Source organism: Macrosteles quadrilineatus, unplaced genomic scaffold, assembly GCF_028750875.1.
Source record: "Macrosteles quadrilineatus isolate MER2022 unplaced genomic scaffold, UCM_ALF_1.0 Scaffold_5__1_contigs__length_97177068, whole genome shotgun sequence".
In the NCBI taxonomy this organism is placed as follows: domain Eukaryota; kingdom Metazoa; phylum Arthropoda; class Insecta; order Hemiptera; family Cicadellidae; genus Macrosteles; species Macrosteles quadrilineatus.
The window spans coordinates 93,239,871-93,265,229 of NW_026542598.1; the positions used below are offsets into that span (position 1 = coordinate 93,239,871).

Consider the following 25,359-nt stretch of genomic DNA (forward strand, 5'->3'; position numbering starts at 1 on the left):
CTTCAAGTAGGACCCTATGGGCATGCTAAAGTAAGAGTTAGTAAAAGTCGCTGTACAACTTAAATACCTATATTCTTTCTTCCATAATATTTGGTATCTACGTGTTCAGAAAAGTCTGTTCTACAAAACTAAATCATACAAAAAATTGTAACAAAAATTGTCACACAAATTTTAGTATTTGGTTTCGTACGATTAGTGGACCTTGGGCATGCTAAATTAAACTGCAGAAGTTCATAAAAGTCGCTGTAAAATTTATTTTTTTCTTCCTTAATATTTATATTATCTACGTGTTCGGTCGGAAAAGTCTGTTCTACAAAAAAAAAAATTTCATATTTTCTACTACTGTTTACCTTATTGGAAACTCCAGAGCCACTGGGGCGGAGCTGTTTTTTGACGGATCTGCACCAAACTTCAAACAGCCCATCCTTTAATAATGCTTTCAAGGGCGGTCCCAGGGGGGGGGGGTCGTGACCCCCCAAATATTTTTTTATATAGATTAACTACCAGGGGAACCTTAATAATTTGTGTTGCAAATTGTTCTACCAAATTCATTGTAGTCTTTACACTTGTGGCGAACGAAAGGTCGTCACATAAAACTATAGCTTTGCGTTAGGCCCCGTTTATGCACCAAGAGCGGGAGCGGTAGCGACAGCGGGAGCGATTTGTAACACCATTGAGTTAAATGGGGCTGTTTATGCACCAAGAGCGATAGCGATAGCGGTTGACCTCCCGCTGCGGTTTCTAATTCGCCCGCTGTGTGGTTAAAAATCGCAGCGGTTGCTTGTATAGAGCGGTTTTCAACTACATTGAGTAAAATGGGACTGTTTATGCACTGCGGGAGCGGGAGCGGCTGAAGCCAGGGTTGCCAACTTGACCCAGGGCTAAGAACTTGACCCACGCACATGTGCACTTAGGACAAATAGTTGTGAAAATTATTTGGCAGAGTTTGAGTTGGCAAGACTGTGACCTCCTTCCATTCTCCTTTAACCAACCGCTACCGCTATTGCTCTTCGTGCATAAACAGCCCCATTCATAGCGGGAGCGGGCCCGCTATCGCCCCGCTCCCGCTCTTGGTGCATAAACGGGGCCTTACGTTTAAAAGCTTGGGGTGAATTCGACAACGGCCAAAAACAGCGGGTCAAAACACGTGCGTAGTTTGGGGGAAAAGAAAAAAAATATGAACTTAATCTTGGAAATTCAAAGTTGGCACACTCTCGCGATTCTTTTGAAGTAACTCCTTAACCTCAGAATGCTCCCGTTTGCGGTCGGAACACCCGAGTCACATAGGAAGCTGCTGGTTGCCGATTGGAGAGTGAACGGTGTTCCTGGTCGGGTGCAACCATGTGCGAACCGTAGCTTTGTGCCAGAACAAAACCCCGTTTCCGCCCCCGATACCTCCCCCACCTCACCTGCGCGCCACTGCCACTGTGATTTCGTGTTCGTGTTTGTGTTTGTACATTGTTGTTTGCGCCGTCGGGGCGCGTGGTGTTCTATGGGATCATCAGACTGTAAGTACAAACCAAAAGATATCTTTTAGCACAAAAAAAATGTAAAAAGTGCTAGGAAGAGTGCATGTCAATTTGAAAAGGTCTTTCTACTATTAACGCACATTTTAAATTTATTTATGTAATTACATACCGATCGAATTGTAGCAAATGTAGATTGAAGTGATTTGAAACAATAATTTACTGTAATGTTTATTTACCGTCTTTTTGACATTTTTTACGCACCAAAAATATACTTGCTTCCTGTAGTCGGTCGTTGAATTTAATCTGATGGCCTAATAAATCTTTGTTTAATTCTTTTAAGAGGATGGGAAATCTTAAATAATTCAGTAACAAAACTATTAGTGCAACGCAAACATCATTCTCCGCGAAAGGTGAAGTCAAAACAAACCTTAAAGAAGCTACACAGATTCACAACATACATATCATTATTCATATAAATAAATATAACATGAAAGCTAATGCCCTCAACTACTGTACTAAGTTACTAGTCTCAGGAACTGCTTACCATTTTCCCTTAAACCCTTTTATAGTAGTAACTATATTGAGTTTGTAAGATTCCCTCATTTGAACTAAGAACGAAAGGAAAAAATACAATGCTGTTAAAACAATATATTGTATTTGATGACTTTTCAAGTTCATGAACATGGAAACGGTGGCAGGTAAAACTAAAACTCGATCTAAAAGAAATTTTAAACATTGAGATTTTAAATACGTTGAAGTAATACAGTAAATATGATCTGAAATACATTAAATACAACGATGAGTTAAAGTAAAGCCTAACGATTTCTTACAATCTTAACAATCCGAACTGCATATATAAGTAATTAACAGTGTAAAAATAACTATAAGAAATAAATGTTTTCCCCTGATGATTTCACCCTCATACTTGGAAAGGGTGCCACGCAAGAGTGTGATGGTATAACACCTATTGATGCATTATTAAACCCTTATCATATCGATTCCGAAGTAAGGGAGTTGAGGCACGTGGGCCCATAGTGGCTCGACCAAAGCAGGAGTGTCAAATCTTCTATTTATGATATCTCAATTCAGTTTTTGTTCAATAATTCACATTTTTGCGTTCAAAATGTATTAAATTACGGTTTGAGTGCATAATTAATTATAACGCATGTTTTCTGGTAGTATTTCGTTGAATGTAAAATTTGTCGAACTATATCAACTTAACTCTAAAACACACCGTACTAATTTGATATCTGTGTTAGTAAAACATATAAGGCCAACTTATGACAACACTATAAACTATAACTGACCAAAAGACACTTACAGAAAGTCGAAACATAACGTTATGGCATAGATAAAACATAATGCGAGTGGCTTTTTATGTATACATACATCCTGATAAATAGCTTATTAGTTTGAATTTGACGTTTCATAAAATGTGTAAAAAGAATAATACAGGATCATTTCTCCTCGAATCGGTTTCTCATAAATTTAAATTATATTAGTGAATGCTGGTGAAGATGAGCTGTCATAAGTTTGAAACATGTCCAGCATGAAATGACACCTTATCATGGCAAATATAGTTAAACTTGAAATAAGAACTGTATTTAAGACATTTTAAGAGTCTAGACACAGTCTAGACATGTTTTGCCATCGGTGAGGTTTATAGTCTTTAACTATTTTTTAAAGATCGTTACTAATTTATTTTAACGCCTACGTCACGGTATTTGATCTGAATTCCAAATAATACGTGTTTCTCTGACTTTCTACAACACAATTTGTTAGGGTCAAATTGCATCATCAGGCCTGTGGTAGCGTCTGATAGTACAACCAGAATATTAGCTATTGCTACTCCGGACAGCAAACTGTATAGTGTATTTCTAGCATAAAATACAAAATTAAATTTCAACTACATATTTTAAACGTAGCTTCGTTGTCCAATAAGCATCACATTGAAAGATAGGAAGCTGAAAGATAACTGGAAAAACTTATGAAATTACAAACATACCAAGCTACACTTTGCAGCACGTGGTTTTATAAACAATAATATATAGTAAATTATTAATACATTTGCCAACACGCATGGCCAAGTAGCAAATCTTCATACAATGAATGCAAGTATTCAATTGAATTGAATTGTGTAAACACTGTAAACAATAACAATATTACAATAATGATAGAATTAATTCTAGATTACCGGTAATTTACAATAAAAACGTCTTATTGTAGACTATGTTAATGAAATTTTAAGGCGTTACAACTGTAACCGTTTATACTTTTTCTTTTATAGTAATACCAGAAACAGAAATACCAGTTACCGAATGGACTACGAGCCGTGGAATGAATAAATTATATTCAACCGAAATTATTTTTCACCCCTGTATGTTGGAAATTAAATAGAACTGCAGAATCACTTTTTGTCGTTGACTCTGGTACAGTAAACGTCAATATTATCATTGCTCAAATTCAGTCCATCGTTATAACAAACCTTTACACTATCATCAGTCGTCCACTGCCTTGCGAATTTCGAAGCCTATAAACAGTATAAATAAAACAGTGCTACCTCACATGATTTAAAAGAGCTTAGAATAAAGTTTAAGTTTGAATGTGCTGGTTTCTCTTACATTAGGGTAACAGTTTACGTATGCACTGTGTTCTTCGGTCATAACTACACAGGGCAAGCAATAATAATTTGTAAATTCACTTTATGCAGTTTGAACAATCTTATAGTTATTGAAATAGCAAAAAAGGTAATATTACTCAAACGCACTGTACGTATGGACATAAACAAGGATATGCTTCTAAAAGGGTTGTGTTTTATATAACACACGTTTTATATAAGTACGAATTTACTGTAAAAAGTAATGAATTTTATTCCATAATATTGATTAAAGACATCTAAATGTACAACAAAAATTCTATTTTTGCATTGTAGTGAAACGATAGCCCTAAACGCGAAAAATGAATATGTAATGAGTGTGGTTTCGTTATAATTAGAAATTGCTCACTAAACCTTATTTTCTTGTATCTATTATTAGAGTTCAATGGTAGTTGTCAGAATTATTATACATCGATGGTCAGAAGGAGGTGGTCGATTTCGGCACACAATTGCTTTTTACGAGCAAATTTTAGAAGTTTAAAAGTGCCGCCATATTCGTTAGAGTCAAAGAGTTTTCACAAACGGGTCAAGATGGCGAGTCTTGTAATCATATTGATCAGTCTTCTGGAAGTGAGTAGTGACCACTGACTAATTTTAGAAGTTTAAAAGTGCCGCCATATTCGTTAGAGTCAAAGAGTTTTCACAAACGGGTCAAGATGGCGAGTCTTGTAATCATATTGATCAGTCTTCTGGAAGTGAGTAGTGACCACTGACTATCACACGCCACACAGGGCAGAATATCATCGACTATGGATACTGCACCTGCAAGTATCCTCACAGTGGTGCATAGAGAAGGCTTTAAAATTTAACAATACTTTTATGGGGAGCTGCTTTTCGTTTAAAACTAGTATAAACAATAGCTCTCAAATAATTGGATTAAAATAACTTCGTATCTGGAGAAATAAGAAGACGTAACTTAGTAAACATAAAAACACAATCTAAATTTTCTTGACAGATATCTTGTAATTTGTGTGCTCAGCTGATCCGTAAGGATGATACATTTGCGCCAATGGAATTTGTTTAACTTTTTAAAAGGGAACGGTCCATACCCTGGTCTTGTTACTATCAACGTCGACCTTTTTGTTAGTTACATAGCATCATTAATTCATAGCCCCATGACAATAGGCATCTGGGTCTGAAAACGATCTCACTTGGAATTGAACCAGCGATGAAGGTGTACGTTTATTCTAGAGTACAGGTGATCGTTCTTCTGAAGGTGAAGGAATTCCTATCGCTATCCGTTTGAACAATAATATACCAATCCACATGAGGACAAGATGAGACAAGACGAGCCACTATGAACCACTGACATCATAGTCATTTGTGGCATAATGCGATATTAGAATCAAGTTCAGGGGAATTGTTGTACTCTAAAAATATAGCAATTACGAACGCAAAAGACTTGGTTGTTATTATAATAAGGTCGATGATTGAATTTTCCTTTCAAAATTTGTTTTACGATTAATTAAACGCGTAATTTGAAAATACTAAATTCGTCGACTTAATCTCTCTGTCTTGGTCAAAATAAAGTATGTGAGCGTAATGATTTATGTCAATTTATGTCGCTCTATCCCCACCAAAACCAGGGGTTCTGACTACGCAGGTTTGCTGCTACAGGTGTAAGTCTAGTTGGTCAGTCCAGGTATTGATCTCGGGGCCAAAGTCCGCCACAACATGCGAACCTTATGCAAATCAGGCCAAGACTGGACTGGACTTACCTCTTACCTGTCTCTGTTGAAAACTCCAGAACACTACTGTGGATCCAATGGTGTTACGACTTGTGGAAACCTTGTTTTACAAATTATTGGATAATATGTTTTCAAAATTAAATGGTACTTCGAAATAAGAGCTAGAAAAAAATAATAGAGCGTATGAAATTTGGCTCGTGTTATCCGACTTGTATTTGGATTATTTCTAACTCCACAGTGATGCGAATACCCAAAATAAGGGAGAGGATAAAGGTGTACGCAAAATGTGCTAACGACGTTTTCAAGTATAATTTTTGTAATGACTTCTCAATATTAACATTTTGCGTGATGGTACAACAATCAAACAGATTCTGTATAGTGAAATACGACACCAATGTTTGCTCTAGTATTCGTTTTTGTTGGGAATACGTCTTCGGCACTATTTGTGGCGTCGTCCTGTAATCCAGCTACTAGGAGGTCACGAATTGTGGATATTTATATGCATGCAATGTGGATGCGATACTCCCTGGTGTGGATTAACGTCCGCACGAGTGAGTACTGCGACTATCCGCAGTGCTATCCTGATAATTAGACCAATTCGTAAATACCAAGGCAAAAATGTGGTTCGGACTCCACTATAAACTGTAGGTCCAGTTGCCATTAGCTGTATGGGCAATTAATTAACAGCTGTGTCTAAGGAATGTCGGCCTAAGTCACTAACAAGACTACAAGATCGCGCCACTCATCCTACACTCATCTCCATTCATACTTGGCTTAAAATACCTACTTTGTATGGCCGCCATTTCATTGAACAGTATTATCAGTATTTCACAAGTATATATTAACACTTACTAAATGTTTACAAATTGTGTGATTACAGCACGCGATTACTAGAAAAATACCAGTACAGTATTTAAGTGTGGATGTATCGAATAGGTTGGCTGAAACAGATGTGGTGAATTCTTGTCGTTCAGCTGAAAAATACACGTAATAATTACTCTAAAATAAGAGATTAATCTTTAGTCTACGACGACGCTTTCAGGTGTCAACCTGTTTTAGTTAACTCGTATAATATTTATATTTTTTAAATAGGATGGAAGGTCTTCTTGCAGTGTTCAAAGTAACACGCCAAATGAATGACAAAAATCAGCAATTAAATGTGAAATGGTTAATTAATTATTTGAATACTCTTGTTTACACACAACCATGCCAATGCAATGAGATGTATTACATTTAATTCCCCTGATATTTTTAACACTGAATAAACAATTACAATTTTAAATCATCAGCGAATCATTACTACGTCTTTGTGTTCAGTGGATCAAATTGTACAATAATTCTTTGTTGTTAACTGTTAGGACTGGACATACTTTAAAATTACCTTAGTTCACAGATATACCTTGACATACGATATTTGAGATAATTTACCAATAATTCATTTAACTATGTACTTTTGTTATAGCTGTATTTTTACTGAAAACTGTTTCATTTGTAATAATTGTAGTCAGAGTATATTTCCCCTAGAAGAAGTTATCACGGTTTTTCGCCATAATTATATTTGTGTAAAGCACATATTTGTGCTATAATCAATTATACAATTTAGATTTGATTAGCTTTTTATCCAGGACATTCGAGAGATTGATTGTAATTGAACAAAGCGGGTTCAAAGTTATATAATATTCCTGGCTGCAGAGGGACAGTTTATAAACCTGCTCTGACAACTACAAACCCACAACAAAGCTTTTGTTGTTTGTCGCTCGGTTGAGCTGAAAACAAAGCAAAACTGCGGTTAAAGTCTGCGCGTTGACTCCCCCACACCAAAATATTATAATACTGTAGCATTGGTTTGGTATTTCAAAAGACCACAATTAAATAAATAATCAGTTTGGCATTGACATACAGGGCAAAAGAAAACATACAGGGTAAAAGAAATGAAATAAAAAAATTACATTCAATAATTTAATTAGTGTAAAAAAACTTTTAAATCCATTTTCCACATTTTCACAATTTGTACGTTTAGTATATATAAGAATATTAAATACAATATTGTACAATTGAAATAACACTTCTAAATTACTAGCATAACCCCCCAGCCCAGCTCGCAATACCTAACCTAACCTATCCTAGCCTAACCTTTTAATTATTTATTTTGCTACGTAATATTTCCATTTAATTATAAAAGACACTATACCTTAAGTAAATTTTCTTTTTTATTAAGGGGTTTTTATGATCGTTTAATCAATTCTTCAACTCGTAATAATGGCCAATGACCAACAAATTTCATATGAGACTTATAATAATTTAAATTCTATACAAAAGGTTACCAGTAACCTTAAAACGTGTTTATTACTTTTAAATATCTTATGTAAAAATCTTGACCATTGAGATTTATGTGAAACATGTGAAATTAATTCTCATGGGAATGAACATTGCTTTTAGCCATCATTTTAATCTAAAAAAATAATAGAAAAAAAACTTATCATTAGTTCTATGAATTTTGTTAAATTAGAAACTCTTTTTAGTGCTTAGACCGTTGGCCAGTTGGATTTTTCAATAGCTAATCGTTGTCTAAGTTATTGTTAGTATTATTATGAATAATTCATAGATCCAAATAATTGTAAAATGTTTAAAGAAAAATATTTACTTTAAGTAAAAGTTAATCTGTGGAAATACCCGGGTATTGTAATGCTTTCTAAAGTGCTGCGATCTTTATTGGGATTCAAGCATTAAATCACCTCAGAGATTGGCGTTTGTTTGGGAATAAATTGCCAGTTGCTGTCGATTTGTCCCCGCCTCCCACCGAGCACCATTATACCTAATGTCTTCATTGTCACCGATTGTACCGACTCTTTTGGCATAACATAAGTAGTATGCTTAAAGCACAGTTAAACAATCTACATTTAAAGATTTAGTACATTACCTATGTAAAATGTATTGTCATTTTTTAAATTAAAAACTGTGCATAGTGAGGTGCAAAACGGGTTGTTATGTTTTCTTTTAATTATGTCACCTTTATTCTACCACCATGGTTTATCATATCTTAAGCTTAAATACGGCTCGGAACAAGCCTTATTCTAGTATTTTTCATCCAAGAAGGATTTTATCTGATCAATAAACTGTTTTAAATGCTTCTTCATTGTATCCATTTGCCAGACTACTTCATCCTCATCCTCGTCATATTTTCTGCGCTGGGTGTTTTTTCCATCCAGATCCTGCTATATTTGGTTTATCCCATTCTTTATCACAAGTGCAGTTCATCTCAAATATCTATTTTTAATTTGCTTCCTGATCCATAACACATATTTCATCTTTTGTCCCTAGTTACTGCACCATACTAGAAATGTCGCAAAAGACCCGATTTATTTCTCAGTACCTTTATCAGTTCTTGTTTCCAAAATACTGTAACCGGTTGTATTATTTTGTTAATTTTAAGTTTTTATATGGACAGTGAAAAGCGACGACAACGGTCAATTCCTAACAAACATTCACGACTAAATTTACTCTGCTTTGCTATAGTGGACACGCACAGTAAATAAAATAACCATTATGTTTCCGCAAACCTGACTAAAAATTACCCTTCCAGTTATTCTGGTACTCACTATCCGCAGTTAGTCAGATCTCAATTGTGAAGATCTGCGAGTTTGTCACGCTCTGACGTCACGCGCGTAAACAGTCCACGACGTGACGCTTTACGTATCCGTGACGTACGACGTGATGCGTGATGCGTGAAAACGGTGCCTCTCCGTCCTTCGGATGAGATGGACGCACGTTGCCACATCTGTAATTGTTGGATACAATCCCAACCGCATATGCCGCAATGAGAAGCTTTTATCATGACGTATTGTACTAGAATTGTAACGCTGAGACTTCATCAAAGACGCGTTTCGTATCGATACCGGTCATATTCCAGTGAGCACGAGTCCTGGACAGTTTGGAGACATAGCTGTCCTTGATCATTGGGCTTTTAATAAATCACTCTGGATGAAGAACCAGCTGGAGCTGATCATCGGTACAAATCATTTACTCAATTCATTATTCGCATTATACGTGGCAGCGTCGTAAAATGCGAATCTAATGTAGCTTTGATCATTGAGCTTTTTTGATAAATGACCCTAGCTATGGAACAGGATTTTATTATTGGATCCATAAGTTTAATCTATGCTAATCCATTCAACAATAATCTTCGTCTCTTGTTAGGTCGGAGTTGTAACTCTAACAAAATATATTCTAATAAGTTGTATAAAACTAGCTTTCTTTAGTAAAATTGGGTAAGAAAATATGTAAAATGTTTACTTTTATAGTTTTCACTCCGTGTTAAACACGAATGAAGAAGAGAAGAAAGAACAATGCAATGTTCTTTGCGCAACAGGTTGGCTCGCATCTTATAATTAACCCCTCATCCAAGTTCGATACGTTAATTTCGAATCTGAGTCAAACCAAACGAAGTGTAATCATAAACATAAAACGAGCTATTCAAAGCTGCAAAACTTTATAACAGAATAATTTTACGTTCTTTCAAACGTGGTTTTGGAAGAAAGGACAATGAGGTCCTAAGTTCGCCTCAATAAAGGATTTTAATTTCATTTTGTAAATGAAATGTTGCACCATCAAGTTGAACGGCGTGTATTTACCATAGAGTAACACGACGGCGGAAGTGGCAACCATGATTCTGGACACAAGGTCACTTTCGTTCCCGTCCAGTGCTCTAGCTCCACATGTTGATGTTGGAAGTTGGAAGCTGGTAGCGGACTGCTGGTGGTCAGTGAAATTAACCTTCCACTCTCCAGTCTCCAGTAGGCCTACTGTACTGCAGACCACACGAGTGCATGCTCTAGTAACCGACAACGTGCGTTTGTTCATCTCCCAGATGAGTTTTGCGTTATGCACACGAAATTATTTAGACGACTCTGAATTCGTCTGTACATCGTTCTTGTATTTCAGCACAAGAAAGAGACAAACCATCATCATTTTCTGGTATTATAACCGTTACTTGGGTGAATATAAAAGAAACATTGCCTTTGAACCCATACCAACCTGCCCAATCCTACTTTTCATATCCTTCTGAATTAATTTCCGAAAATGAGGGCTGAGGTTTGCCAAAGTCTTCTGACACATGTACTCGTTCATTTTAACATGCATATCAATTGTGCGTAGTCGAGTTTTCGTTCGAGTTGATAATGATAAGTAACACGACTGTCGACGGAGTTATCACATTTAAGCGTTGCAAACCAATCGTACAACAGAATTACACACAATCTTGGAACTCTTAGCGATCCTCATGCGTAGGCTTTCGCGGCCGGTGTCATTAAAATCCATGGTGGTGGTTTTCGGCGTCAGTTTGGCAGTGTTATACAACTGACGACGCGGTTGACGCCGAAAACCATAACCATCGATCTTTGCGATCCCACTTGTCGTATTAAAACTCGCAAACATGAGCCTAAACACTTACAACTTCCTGCAGTTCTAAAAGAAATGATCATTTTAACCATGAATGAACAGATGAGAGGACTTTCCAGACAATTTGGTAACACCGAAGATGACTTTAGAGACTTTAATTTTGTGAGATAAGGAGACGGTTCTACAGTTACAGTTTGTCTTTGAGCGCCTTTGACGTGACACACGTGACGCGTTGACGCCATCAATCCACCCCTGACTGATGCATCGTGACATGCAAGAGAGCAAACTGACCAAGTAATCGATAGAGCACGGACCTGCTCGTGTCGATGACCGTCCATTCAAGGACATGGGACAGCAAACTTCCTGTGTAGTCCCAAAACACGCCTCATATTGTCCGCATGCGTGGAACTGCAGAACAATGACAAACGGCGAAAACAGAGAATCAACTGAACCGGAACTGCGAGCGGCATTGGGCACGGATAGGTGTTGGGTGGACAGCAGATAGGTTAATATTGGTAATGGATAATAGCCAGTAGAGTTCAGAGCAGAAATAATCGTGTAGCAAGAGCAAGAACTGATCAGTTGGAGGGCTTGAAGGTTGGAGGAACCTATCAGACGATGAAAAACGGAGTGCATATTGTGTTACATGATCTGAATCATGACCAGATGTTTTCTTTGTGTGCAAAAGGAACATTCCCCCTTTCAAAATTATTTCACTTCGTTTTCCAAAGTGAGATTAAAGGACTTCGACAAACATTGAATGCATCGATTCTGTACTTAAACGGATGGTATGTTTGGTGCTTGGTTAGTTGTTTCCTTCGTGTACCATATCAACTCACGCCTTCACTTCTGTAAGAATTTAAAGTGGTAAACGAATATTCACTTTTATATCACAACCTATAAAACCTTTCGAATTTTCCTCCAACATCTCAATTAGTTCTCATATGATCTAATGGGGACAGCACAAAAGCAGGCTTGTCAGAAAACTCATGAAGAATGTTTGGAGGACAGTTTTTAACTGTGTTCCACTATTCAATATATATTTTAGGAATATAGGAACACAATTTTCTCATAGTGCTCAATTTAACTTGGCATGACTTACTGAAGAAAGAAGTTTATTTATTACTATTAAAGTGTGTGGATGTAGGACATCATAAATTACTCATTCGACTACCAATGTAACAAATGAATAACGAGTATCCATTAAAGATCCCAGAAATGATAGTGTTGAAGAGAAGCTATCACTCGGTAAAAGCAGGCCAAAGGCAAGATAGCATCTGCAAATTGTACAGTACACCACCAAAGGAAAGATATTGCTAGTAAATCTCCATTCATAAAATCTATACCACTCATTTTGCTCTGTTAAGAAGCAGTTTATTGCGAGGCATTTTACAAAACTCTCTCTCGTATTGTACAGCGTAGTCGTTACATTAACTGAAATCAGCTATTTTTAACTGGAATTCATTACTGGGTAAACTTACAATTCGTATTTAACCTATTCCGGCTATCAAGGGTAGCTGAGTCAGTTGTCGAATCAAAAATCTACTGACTTTGCCTAGGATCGAACTGGCAATGTTGTGCGCTCAAAATGCGCATATTTACTATAAATGTTGTCGTTTGACTCTAATGAATGATTACTACAATGCAATGAGTTTAAAAGTGAAAAATCCTGTATCTGTATAAACATTTTTTATAACAGGGTAGCATTCTAGGAATAGATGGTTGTCCAAATCAATTATAACATACTTAAGTAACAAAATATTGGTGAGTCAAATGATACAACAATTACGCAATGCTATAAAACTTGTATACACAAACAAATAATAAACCATGCCCTTTAGCTAGTCTAAAAATGAAAAACAGGATGAGGATAGCACGTTGACAGTTGGAGGCCGGAACGAATACCATTTGACAGATGGTACAGCGACAACATCCTTCTGGAATTGTCTTACCAAACTTACGTAAGACTTGTCAAATGGAACCTTTTTTAGTGAAGTGTAGGCCTTATTTTGGGTGAAATCCTTTGTTGGGATCCGTGGACCAATTTTACAAAAACCTTTAATTTTTCTTTAAATTAAAAAGTGCGAATTCATTTCAGTGGAAACATCCATAATAGGTGCATTTTTTTAATAACGCTTTTAGCATTGTTATGTTTTAGGGAATGGTCCAAACCTTGATATTGTCACCACCGTATGTAATCATTTTGTTTGAAAGCGACAAATTGGTATCCAAATGACAAATTCGGACTAGAATCTACCCTGAGCATCTAAAAACATTCAAATAAATTTAACAACAGTTCTGACCAACTGTACGAGTCCGTGCTATGACCGTTGACCGTTGGATTGATTTATAGCATTGTTATAGTTAAGTTACACCGGGAAGTGGCACTTGTTGATCCGTGCCTTTGTCTACCATCTTGTGGTTGTTTGGTAAGTGTACGTATAGTTTTGGTAAAGAACTACCCCATATTCCTGGGAGTGAACCTCTGAAAATATGGCTGAAAAATATATTTTAATACAAATGTTACAAATGTATTTTTACGCCTTCAGATTAAGATCGGAAGATCGACATATCAATAAAACAACAAAAGGAATAGTCTTTAAAACGAGGAGAACAATCTATTTCACACAATCCTATAACATTTAAATTTAATCATACGTTTACCTTTTTTCATATTTTCCATCAAACCAACGATCAAAAACGTATCAAGCACAAACCGGGCCAAAGTTGCAAGTTGACCTATGTCAAAAATGAATAGTTTACAGAACACATTGAGGCCAAATCAACCCGAGGAAATATTCATGTCTGGATCTTAATCGAAATGATAACCCTAATATTGGAGTAGAAAAAACTAGGTCGGTCTGGCACGCAACAGAGTGTTGAATTTTGTAACGCCTTCAAGCTGACAATATTTGTTCTGCTGAAGAGTTTGTTGATTAAACAAGTGTTGTCACGCAAACTTAAGGCACTTGGACGCTTCTTTCTTTGGTAGATTTATACCAGAGACGGGTTTGCAATCTCCCCCATTAATTCATTCTTTTCTTAGAATTTCCATTTCAGATTGAAGTTATAGTTTCGGTAAAAATCATACTCGAAACGTCACAGCTTTTATATACTCCAACATAAAGTTTGATACGTCTATTTCGGTATAAAGAGTTAAAGCCGACACCTATGTATTGGTCACTGTTGCATACAGGTTTTGAACTTAGTTTCCTCACCCCGTCTCCTATAATCGTCACATTTTACAAGCCTTTGTTGCTCAAGGTCGGGGTGTCAACCCTTACATGGCGTGATAAAACACGCATTTGCATGGCCATAACACTCAACACTGACGGTGCATGAGATGGCTTTGCAATCTTGTTTTTATTACTCTATGTTAACCGATTCTGTAGCGAATATGGTAATGACTACTGTATATTAAGTAAGCGCCGATATTACTTTGTCTTTAATACTCTAAACATATCAATGGTAATAACTTAAACCGAATAAATTACGTCTAGCAACGGTCAATTAGTTTTTGTTCAACGAGAGCCAAACTTCAATAAGCTTATTGGCGGTTTGTCGGTAGTTTGCAAACACTTAAAAGTTGTGAGTTTTTACGAGTGTTGTGCGTGCTTCGTGTTTAGATTTGGCGCGATTACTCTGGTCAATAAACGGAATCGATGGTTGACCTTCACCACTTTGTGTTTACGTTAAACGTCAATTACCCAACACGCCGAGTCGTCTGAGCAACATATAGAATCACAGACAAGGGAATAATTAATTAATACTTACTTAGTCCCCTTCTCTGAAAACATTCCTGGAAAAAAGAATAGATGGGACGCCACACCTCACTAGACACACCACTGGCTAGATTGATATTGGCGAGAACGTGGTTTCATTAATTTATTTAGCCATTAACTTTAGATACCGTACTTTAAGATAGTGTATGCATAGACACAGGTTCCAGTCAGTGGTAGATGTAGTCGAAGATCTGAAGGGGTTTGAGTATGCATAAAAAGCCTGACGCAATTCTATTTCTGACTGTTGTTATAGACACTATAGATCATGAAAATGCACGTTGTCGCCCCAGCGTATTATCACTCGTATTATGGATATCTCAGAACTTATAAGATTTAAAGAAAACATTAAATTAGGAAACTTCAACTATTTTCTTACTACAATTATTCCAAGTACAAACACAACTTATATCATTTTATTTGTATCGTATTGAAATTGAGTCAAAGGCTAGACAGCAAGGATCTTATCAGTGCCAACAATCATGATCATACCCCCCCCCCAAGCGTGGGTCCCCCTACCAGAGGGGGGAGTTAGATTCGCCGCATTTCCACATGACGAATCTATTTCCTGTCGACGATTTCAACGCTTTTTTGCTACCGGTTTCCGAAATGACGACTCTATTGCCTCAGGTTGTTAATCTTTGTACATCTCATTCCAATCGGTGTTTGTTGTAAATCATTAAATTAAATTTTCGATTGATACAACCAGTTACTATCCTCCTCTAAAAGCAAACTGTACAAATAACGACATTGTGATATTTAGGATTACTTTTAAAATATATAAAACGAACACTAACAATAGTCTACCTCATCACGTATGCATTTGTGGTATAAATACACCGGAACGTCGTAAAATACCTTATGACACAGAACACGTAAGATACAGCATGCATTTGTAGTAATAATAATAAATCTGCCAGATTGTACGTAGTTCAAAGGTCAGGGGTAAAGCGAGTAAGGATTCCCGGCAATCACCATCAGCCGCACGAGATCCCGCGATATCTCGTGAGATAAGGCTGACCTTGGATGATAACGGACTTTGCCCTCACCCACCACCCACTACACTGTATTGTAATATACTGAACTCGGGGATGTGTTATTTGTGCAACCATAAGTAGATATACCACGTTAACTGAGTTGTTCAGTAGTTTTGCATTGTTAAATAACTCTAAACTGCAAAGACATTATGAATCTCAATTTTGATTATACAAATTTGTATTATTTTACAGCCACGACTAAGCACCCCCCCCTTCGCGTGAACTCTAGTTTTGCATTCTGAAACAGTGCAAATATCTACAATAACAAAATACTTATAAAAACAACTTGTAAAAATTTTCCATCATTTAGCCACATGCAAGACTAAATTCCCATAATTTGTTTACTGTTTGTTTCTGGTTTCAAAGTTAATAACTTGACCAAATAAAACAATTATAACAACGAATATGTGTTTTGGGCCTTTGCGGCATCTTAACGAAAAAGTGAAGCAGTCCGGGTCTAGGTCTATGTTTTATCTATGGACTTATCATAATATGGGACCTACGATAATAGCATAATTCTCTATATGGGAAATTCACTAATAAATTCCCTGAAATTCCCGAGTGTTCTTTTCCAAAACACCTGATTGCAATGTCGATGGAAGGGTCTTCACGGACGACTGGACTCTCTAATCGTCGTTACTCAAGACTCGCCAAGCTAAATTGACCATCTCCTTTGTTTGGTTGGTGCAACTGGTGTTGTGGGTTTGATTCAATTAACAAAAGTAGACAATGGCCTGACTTGAGGCCGTGAATAAGGTCACAGAGTTAAGTAAAGATATTAAAAAAGTTGAAGCGGATCTTTGGTTATTTACTGTTATAAAAATTGCAAACAACGTTTGAATATTCGTAGAATGCATTTTTCATCACTTCTAATAGCTTAGTATGTGAATAACTATTAAAATCTGGGAGACAGAGCCCTAAATCAATATCGAAAAGGGTAATACAAACCCTGAGTACGTAGATAAGGCTATTTTTTACAATATTGCAAGTGAACAACAGACGCATTATAGTATTAATTAACAAGTAATCAATCGACTGTCGATGACCAGTTGAAGATGGGTTTAATTAAGAAGACAAAGTCAGTTCTGGGGGGGGGGGGCAGACCCCAAAGTAATTATCCCAACAATACACCTTTAGCCGCAGCTTTCACCGGCTCTCCGCCCCAGCGGCTCTCTAATCAAAACTGAATTTGGTAATATTTATCGCTTACCTGAAAGTTCCATGTTCCACATTAGTTCATTTCAATAAGCGTACATTATCCGTTGATTGTTTAGACATGCATAGTTAAGGTTGTAAACGTTCCATCTATAGGCCCTACACTCCTAGCCATTGGATTGTTTTATTGTAGATTTCTCAGGCGAGTTCCTGCTGTAGATTACAGAATCTTCCTTTAGAAAAATCGTGATTTTTCGTAGATAATTTCTACCACACATAAATCCAAGGTATACGTAGTTTTTTTATTGCTGTCACACTAGTCCCTAACTAGAGAATGCGAGTGATATAGATAGAAACACGTAGAAAATTAGCCAGGCGCTAGGTAGGCAATCGAGGTACTCCGGCGATGAACGTGCGGGTCTTTATCTTTATCTTCGCCTAGGCGTTTCTTTAGTAGCTGGCTTGGTTGAATGGAAGTTAATTCAAATATCCATACAGTTTTCGCGACGTAATTCATAAAACATTGTTTTTGCTCTACTATTAACAAACAATGGTTTAGCAAGTCATGGTGATTCCATCTGTTCCGCAGGTGTTTTTACTTGATTATGTAACTTCAAGTTTAACGGATTTTCCATTAAGAAAGATAAACAGGTTTTATTCAAAACTAGCCATTACCCACGGGCTTCCCCCGTTTGACTTCATAAGTATTAATAAAACTATTGATTGGTAATGTTAAGCTGAAATAAACAAAACAGAATACAGTAATACAAAAATAATAATCACACCTGATTTTAATAAGGGAATAAATTGAAAGAATAACAACAAATACAGCTGGGGTATTTTTAACTTTAGGTATATGGAAAGTTCCTTTGGATAGGAATTATGACCATAAAGGGCAATTTATGAAATAATGGATAGTTTTGCGCAAGATCATGATGAACATTTTAAGTACCTATATGGTTTATGGGGGTGTGACTTGTAGTTTCTCGAAAGTTCATGGGTACTTTGGGATTTATGTTTAAAAAGTCTAGACAAGCTAACCAGTTAAATATTATATAAGTATTCTTGCATTAAATATGAGATTTTCACACACAAAACCCCATAACTTAAACAAAAAGTACAAGCTTTGCGAGAAAATATTTTAATGGTCTTATATAATATAGTTTAAGCCAATCATAATATCCAAAATAAAACACTAATCAAAACAAAAAAATAGGAAAAAATTATATGAGAAAGTGCAATGGAGACTTAAATAATATTATGTAAGATCATGGTGGAAGGAATGTAAGATGATGAATGTTTATTGTACATTTAATGCTATAGGTAGTCATATTACAAAAATCTGTATAAGTACCTATAGGCCTGAACAGATAAAAATTAATATCGATACAGAAACGTTGATTTAATTGATTTTTTACTAAGATCTCTTAATTTGGTTACAGTTATCAATATGAGTGAATGGGTTGGCCTTTTGCTGTTTGCCTTCACGATTTCAAGTAAGTACTGTAATGAAAATATAATTTTAATAGCTATTACTAGAAATATATCCCTTCCACAGCAAACCTACAGTCTAAGCGAATTTCCATTTCCCTGATTTGATTTTCACTTAAATCTATTTAAATAACATTAGGTTTAACGAGTACCTAGGTTTGCTACTACAGGGAGGGGTAATAAAGTGTGTTTTTTTATTAAAACATAATAGCTTTATTTTTTTTGTTTTCTCCTTAACTAATAACTGTACAAAACACTTCAGTATACTGAATTATTTGTTTTTTTAACCCTTCAAAGTAATTTAGAGACAAATTGGAAAATTTAATATTATGAGAGTAAAAAATGAGAAAAGCCAATTTTTACCCCATAAACCCCTGTTCCCATAGTCCGATCATGCTGGTTCGCACGAACTTGTTAGAATAAACGTATGTTTACCTGTTTGAACCAAATTTAATAAAAATCTGATCATTTTGGCTTAAGTGATAACATTTATTACTGAAAAGGTGAATGTGCAATCAGAATATGTGTGTGTCCTAGAACTATATCACTCCGAGTGTAAATCTGATATTTTGTGTTGTAGGGTTGGGCAGAGTGTCTGGAGAATGTACCAAGCAGGACTACCAATATTGTGTAAAACTTGCTGATCCTTTGCTGAAAGATCCTCAGCTGATTTACCCAGACAAGCAACAGGATATAGATCACGTTTGCAGGTGGGTAGTCTGTGGTCTGACAAACAGGCTGGATTAAAAGCTATCCAGCGTTTTTTACGCACAGGTCTTACACCAAAAATACTTCATATTGGCAGTGGTTATTAGTACTAGAATTTAAGCACTATGACTATTGTCAATTAAAATCTTCGTCCTGTTACGTAAACTACTGAAAAAGTAGATTTTCAGGTGCCTTATTTAATTTGTGTCGTGGGATGAGGACATGTGGGAACGGCCTTCCAACGTTGCATTTTCCAAGATCCTATATATTTCAATCAGGCAGTCTGTGCTTTTTCTGAGACACTAATAAGTGTTTCCACTCTAGAAAACTTAAGACTACACTACTATTTAAGCACAACATAACATGTTTCAGGACATGGAGTTTGTTTGTGAACTGTGTAAAGGATTACACCGAGAAATGTTTTACCGAGAGACGCAGACAAGAGTTTAACAAAGCTGTGGAAAGTCCAGTTGACTCCATTCACCAGCTGTGTACAGTTCCAGAGTACCAGAATGGTAAGTGACTTGACTTATTTCGTAGAGAAACTAATGAAACAGCTGGTCTTAGTTAATAACAAAGCTACACAGAACATCTCACTTCATTCCACACCTAAATAGGTTTCACACGTTACCTACCAACCGTCACACTCCTCTGTGTGAGGACTCTTGTTTGACCTGGTTGTGAATGTGTTAATTCATATTTGGAGTTAAATGCACCCACTAGTGCCCCCTTCTTAATTGGCTAAAAATTAAGACAAGTTTTACACATGGTCTCCATGGTAAGTCAACTTTTTAGCTCTTGTCCAAGTCATGACTTTGGCCTTCAATGCTCCTCCTTCAGTCTGTCGTCTTGTAGTTCATAATTTCCCATTTCTTCCGTCCGTTTGAGGGTTTCATTCTCAAGAAGGCTATGTTAGCATCTTATCTGGAAGACGGAGGCATTTTTTCCGGATTGGTCGGATTGTTGTGCTCCACATCAGATGAGGTATTCAGAGAGCTTTAATAAACAAGCATCTGGACTTAGGTTGGAAAGTTTCCATGTTTTTTATTAAATTGCTTTAATTTCATATAGAAATAAAAAACCACTAAGTTGTTCAGTTGAGTTTAAATACTACTAGTAAACTTCTTAACCCATTGCAGAATCTGAATCTTGTTTACCGTATTTTTATTTTTAACTGTAACGCTTGAGCATGTGGATGATGATAGATATATTTTTTCTTATTTTAGGGTGGACATTGAAGCCCTTTAATTCATAATACGAGATGAGTAGCAGTAGTTGCATCAACAATGTTGCTTTACAATATTACATTCTAAGTGTGTAGATCACACAAAACTGCAGGATTCAAAAAGACAAAATAAAAACATAAGTTATTAATATGTTTAATTAGATTGAGTCAGTGGTTATTATTAAGCAATGATTTTGTTCAATTCATAAACAGTTTGACTATAGGTAATGAAGAAAAGAAACTATACCATTAAAGGTACTTAAATGAAATTTGTTTTCTTTAAAAGATGGTAAAAACTGTAGAAGTAAGAAGAATGTAACAAACAAGCAGAGAGTCGACTGAAATTACTTCTTGATTGGTAAATTGAAGCTTTTACATTAGCAAAGAAATTTAACTGAAAAGTACACCAAGTCACTCTCAAATTTCTGCTGACCTGTCACTCTGAGTGCTGCTGATTAGCAAAATTAGTAGCGATTAAATAATTATTGCTCATCATTGAATTGAAGGTTACCTACACAATAAACTACAGGTCAACTTGTTCACTGATATTTTCCACGGTTTGTCGCAGAGTATCTGAAGCATGCGTCATGTATGAAAGCTACACTGACAAAAGACAGTCACTGTGGACGTCACTATCGCCACCTCGCAGCACAAGTGTCCGGAGACGCTGGCCGCGCTGCCATCTGCTGGTGAGTAAACAACTTGTGGTAAGAGGGGATATCCTTAGCTTTTGTAATCATGGTCCAGAAAGGACTTTGGGGAAAAATAAGTTTTACCTTTCACTTCAGTATTGATAGAAGTAGACATTCTATCCCTAAGTCAAAGATGTCACCAGTTTTAAAATGAAAATGTAAAAATGGTTGAATTAGTGCCTGAACCAGCTGACTGACAATAATTATTGATTTCTGTTGGATATACTTACTGTTAAACCATGACAATTCCGTAGGATGGCTTATTGTAAACTTAAGCTATTGCATCTTTTATGTTACATCAACTATCTCAGTAACATAAACTCAGAGAATTTTAGACGCACTTTGTGAGTGGCCCATCCAATTATGTTCTTTTTGATAAAAAAAGGCTACAATTGGTACATAAAAATAGGATGTTTACTTCAGTATCCAAATGTCAGTGGTTTTACTTAAAACAATAAAGGTTTGACGAGTGGATATGTAGCAATAAAAAAAGGAATCTTTGTTAAGTTTTACCATATGTTATATTGACTAAGCAATACAAAAAAACACAGAGCCCTTTACACACAAAGAACCATTTTATGGGAGGGGGTGGGGTGTTCCCAGTGAGTGAAGATTGCAAGAAAATGCAGAATAGCTCATGTACCAATCATTAGTTAGATTATTAGATTAGATTTGCTAGATATAATATCATGATAAATCTACATTCAAATAAATACTTCACGAATCATATTTTTTTATGTACCATTAATGTCATTTACAGTTGTACATTTAGCCTACTTTGTTTCTAATCACAGTTCTCACCATCGTTTCCGAGAGTGTGTTCTGGATCGAACCCGCAACACTTGTGACCCACAGGCTGGTCCGTTCTCTCGCCAGATCCTAGACAAAGCCCTCAGCTTCCTGAAGGACCAGTGTCACAATTATGAGTAAGTAGTAAAAACTCAACATCTACAACAGCAATCCTTTCTTGTTCATCGGACAAGGACAATTGTTTTGAATTTGTCTTACGATTGTTTGACATAAATTTGACAGAACTTTATGAAAGAAAATGTTACATCCAAACTGAAAAATACATTCAGCCAAAACATTATTACAATATTCATAAATTTTAAAATGATAAATTTGAAGGCTTTTACCCTTGTTACAAGAATTTATTGGATGGGATCTAGATGTATAATGACTTGAATATGTACAATCAATGAGAACTTCTGAATCAATGAGTCAGACAATGTGTTCAATAAAGCTTTGTCTATTGCATTGGGTATAGAATTGGGTCTATAACTGTTGTCTACTATTTGTCACTTATGTACATTTTAAGTATTCACAGTTGACTATGTCGTCTGCAGACCTACCCGCGTAGACTGTCCCGGGTCAGACTTCTACACACCTCTAGGCCGCACTGACGGAGCCATGGACACTGTAACAAGAGCCAACACCAAGCCTACGTTTGATATTAACAGCAACACTCGTACCACTGACTACCAGAGTGACAGTCCGTCCTGGTCAGACTCTATGAGTACCAAGACGGTGTCAGGTGAATATTAGCTTTGTCTTTAGGATTCTGGAAAGTGGAAATTTGACAGAAAAAGTATATAAAAAGAAAATTAGAATCCAACAATAATTTTCAAACCTAAACAATTTGGAATCCCAGCTCCACCTTCAAATTCACTGACCGTCGTTTCTTTCTTTTTCATCTCAGGCACATCATTTTTGTTACTGAGGTAGTTGATGAGATATAAACTGAAATCAGTAACTTACATTACACTTGTTAACCCAATTTAACTACGTCCATTTTGGTTAAAATACTGGTGACATAATTGGGATGGCCAATCGTTAGTCCAAGCTATCCGACTTTACACCATCTTTAAGTTGAAAGATTTAAGAGATATACTAAAAGCGGCTTATTAAAGACGAGAAAAATAAAGACGATTAGTTGCTGGCTGCAAGTACTTATAAACGCTATTTCCAAAAACTAACCTTTTAAAACTGTTTGGATTTAGTGGTAATTTAATTGATATCAGTTGGTTTCTAATAAAATAATTAACGCTTAATTTAACAGGAGGATCGTCCAGTCACAGTCCTGACTGGTTGGGTCAGTCGCCCTCGTGGATGCCAGGCCGTGGTCGAAGTACAACCGGAGGGGAAGTAACAGTCACTTCCCAAACAATCTCGGAACACACGTTCCCTCGGTCCAGCTATGGCAGGGGGATGAGCTGGATGCCTTCCACTCCATCCACTACCCCTTCTAGTGCCTGGCGACCCCCCACACCTTCCCCCACTCCATGGTACCCCTCCCGCAACAATGAGCAGATGATGATGGACAACGCCATTGACGAGCCGAACCAACAAGGGCTGGAAAGTTCATCTTCAATTTCTACAGTTTCTGCAGTTTTATTGAGTATAGCGCTAACAGCTGTATTTGCTAGATAGAAATCATTGGTGGTGACAAAGAATATTGGATTAGTGTGAAAGGGAAAGTTAACAAAATTAAATCATTATCGTTTTAGGATGGCAATAAATATTTTAACTTACTAAGAATAATAAGATGATGCAATAATTGAACTTCCATTAGAGAAGCTTTATTTTATGATGTTTCAATGCATTTGTTTTCAAATGATTTCCAGTGACAAAAATTGTAATTTCGGCACAACTTTGAAACTTGAAAGATAGTTAAATCTACAAGTTATCTGGGACTACCAAATAAAGAAATAAAATAGCTAAAGCCAATTGATGTATTGTCTACAAGCTGTTAAAAAAGAATTGTTTTTAATGTGCGTAGTTTTAAAGTAAAAAAACAATCTAAGTTAAAAAAACAAAAGTTATTATGGTAGAAAGCTTAGAGAATGCAAAGAATTCAACAACTTATTGTTAATACAATAGTATATTTCGTACCAAGGGCCGAAAATGAGGTTTTGCCGGCTCGAGATAGTTTTTAAGTTCGAGACGAAGTCGAGAACTTAAATCGATCGAGAGCTGCAAAACCATTTCGGTCCGTGGTACGAACGCTATTTTTCACCACACTATTACCCTATTACCACTTTTCACCACTATAATAATGCACACTGATATGTGAAGAAATAATTTGAGGAATCAGCAAAAATAAAAATAAATAGTTGCTAGGCAACGGTGACAATAACACAATTCTATTGCAATCATGGTAATGGATTTTGATTGTGTATTTAAAATGCATTCGTGTTTTAAGTAAGTAAGCGGACAGCTGATTTTGCGGCCCCGGCCTGTAAAAACCTGCTCGGTCCCCAAATTATGATGACAGCTGGCATGGCCAGGCAAAAGGTAACTTTCAGCCACCAATTAACGTATGTAATACAGCCAAAAACATCATAGTGTGGTGAAAAAATCATTAAGATATTGTACTTCGATTATAAAAACAATCAATAAGATACATTACAAGATATTGATGTATTTTCTGTACCTAAAGCTATGCTTTGGTTGATGCTTATGTGTTTTAATATTTCCTTGAATGATTACTTTAAAGTAAAACAACAACTAAGACGATAAACATGTAAAAAGTATATTAGAATGCAGATATCTTTTCACAAGCTAAAATCCGTCCTCTTTCAACCATTTTATGATCCAGCAGTGAAATCATGTGTGTCAAATTTAAAAAAACAAATTGAGTTTTAGGAGTGTACACAATTTTACACGTTTGAATCTTCAATGTAGGGGAATACAAAATAAAGAAATCTGATGTTTAAGAGCTGCAGATTTTTATTTTAGCTCTGCATATAGTTGATAATCATTCAATGTCAACCTTTTTGAAACATTAAAAACTGCCTTTGTCAATTTTAGATGTTTAGTATAGTTTACCAAAGTTAAAATATGCATTTAATAAATTCAATTTGTTATTCGTGTTCTATTTGTATTAAGAACTAACATACACCTTAGTGATAATTAAGGATTGTATGCATGTCCCCAATAATGTAAATAGTTTTAATTATTGTGTTTTGTAAACTATACAAAATAGTGCATGTTACCATTAAAATAATAAATCTATGATTTTTGTTTTAGCATTTCCTCTCTTAACACTTTGACTGTATGTGG

The 25,359-nt window shown here is 36.0% G+C and overlaps 1 protein-coding gene across 1 annotated transcript; it reads left to right on the forward strand.

Moving 5' to 3' along the window:
- The first annotated feature begins 1,475 nt into the window (after nucleotides 1-1,475).
- LOC128993999 (uncharacterized) lies at nucleotides 1,476-25,283 on the forward strand. The gene is made up of 8 exons (XM_054418185.1): nucleotides 1,476-1,508; nucleotides 18,624-18,677; nucleotides 19,253-19,382; nucleotides 19,753-19,895; nucleotides 21,174-21,294; nucleotides 22,092-22,223; nucleotides 22,644-22,831; nucleotides 23,357-25,283. The coding sequence occupies exons 1-8, from the start codon at nucleotides 1,493-1,495 to the stop codon at nucleotides 23,725-23,727; spliced, it is 1,155 nt and encodes a 384-aa protein (XP_054274160.1). The 5' UTR covers nucleotides 1,476-1,492; the 3' UTR covers nucleotides 23,728-25,283.
- Nucleotides 25,284-25,359: the final 76 nt, after the last annotated feature.

Bases quoted from the DNA above. Each gene is read 5' to 3' on its own strand.
- LOC128993999 (XM_054418185.1), top strand. The intron at 19,896-21,173 runs GTAAGTGACTTG...GGTTTGTCGCAG, and splicing joins AGTTCCAGAGTACCAGAATG to AGTATCTGAAGCATGCGTCA. The intron at 21,295-22,091 runs GTGAGTAAACAA...TTCTAATCACAG, and splicing joins GGCCGCGCTGCCATCTGCTG to TTCTCACCATCGTTTCCGAG.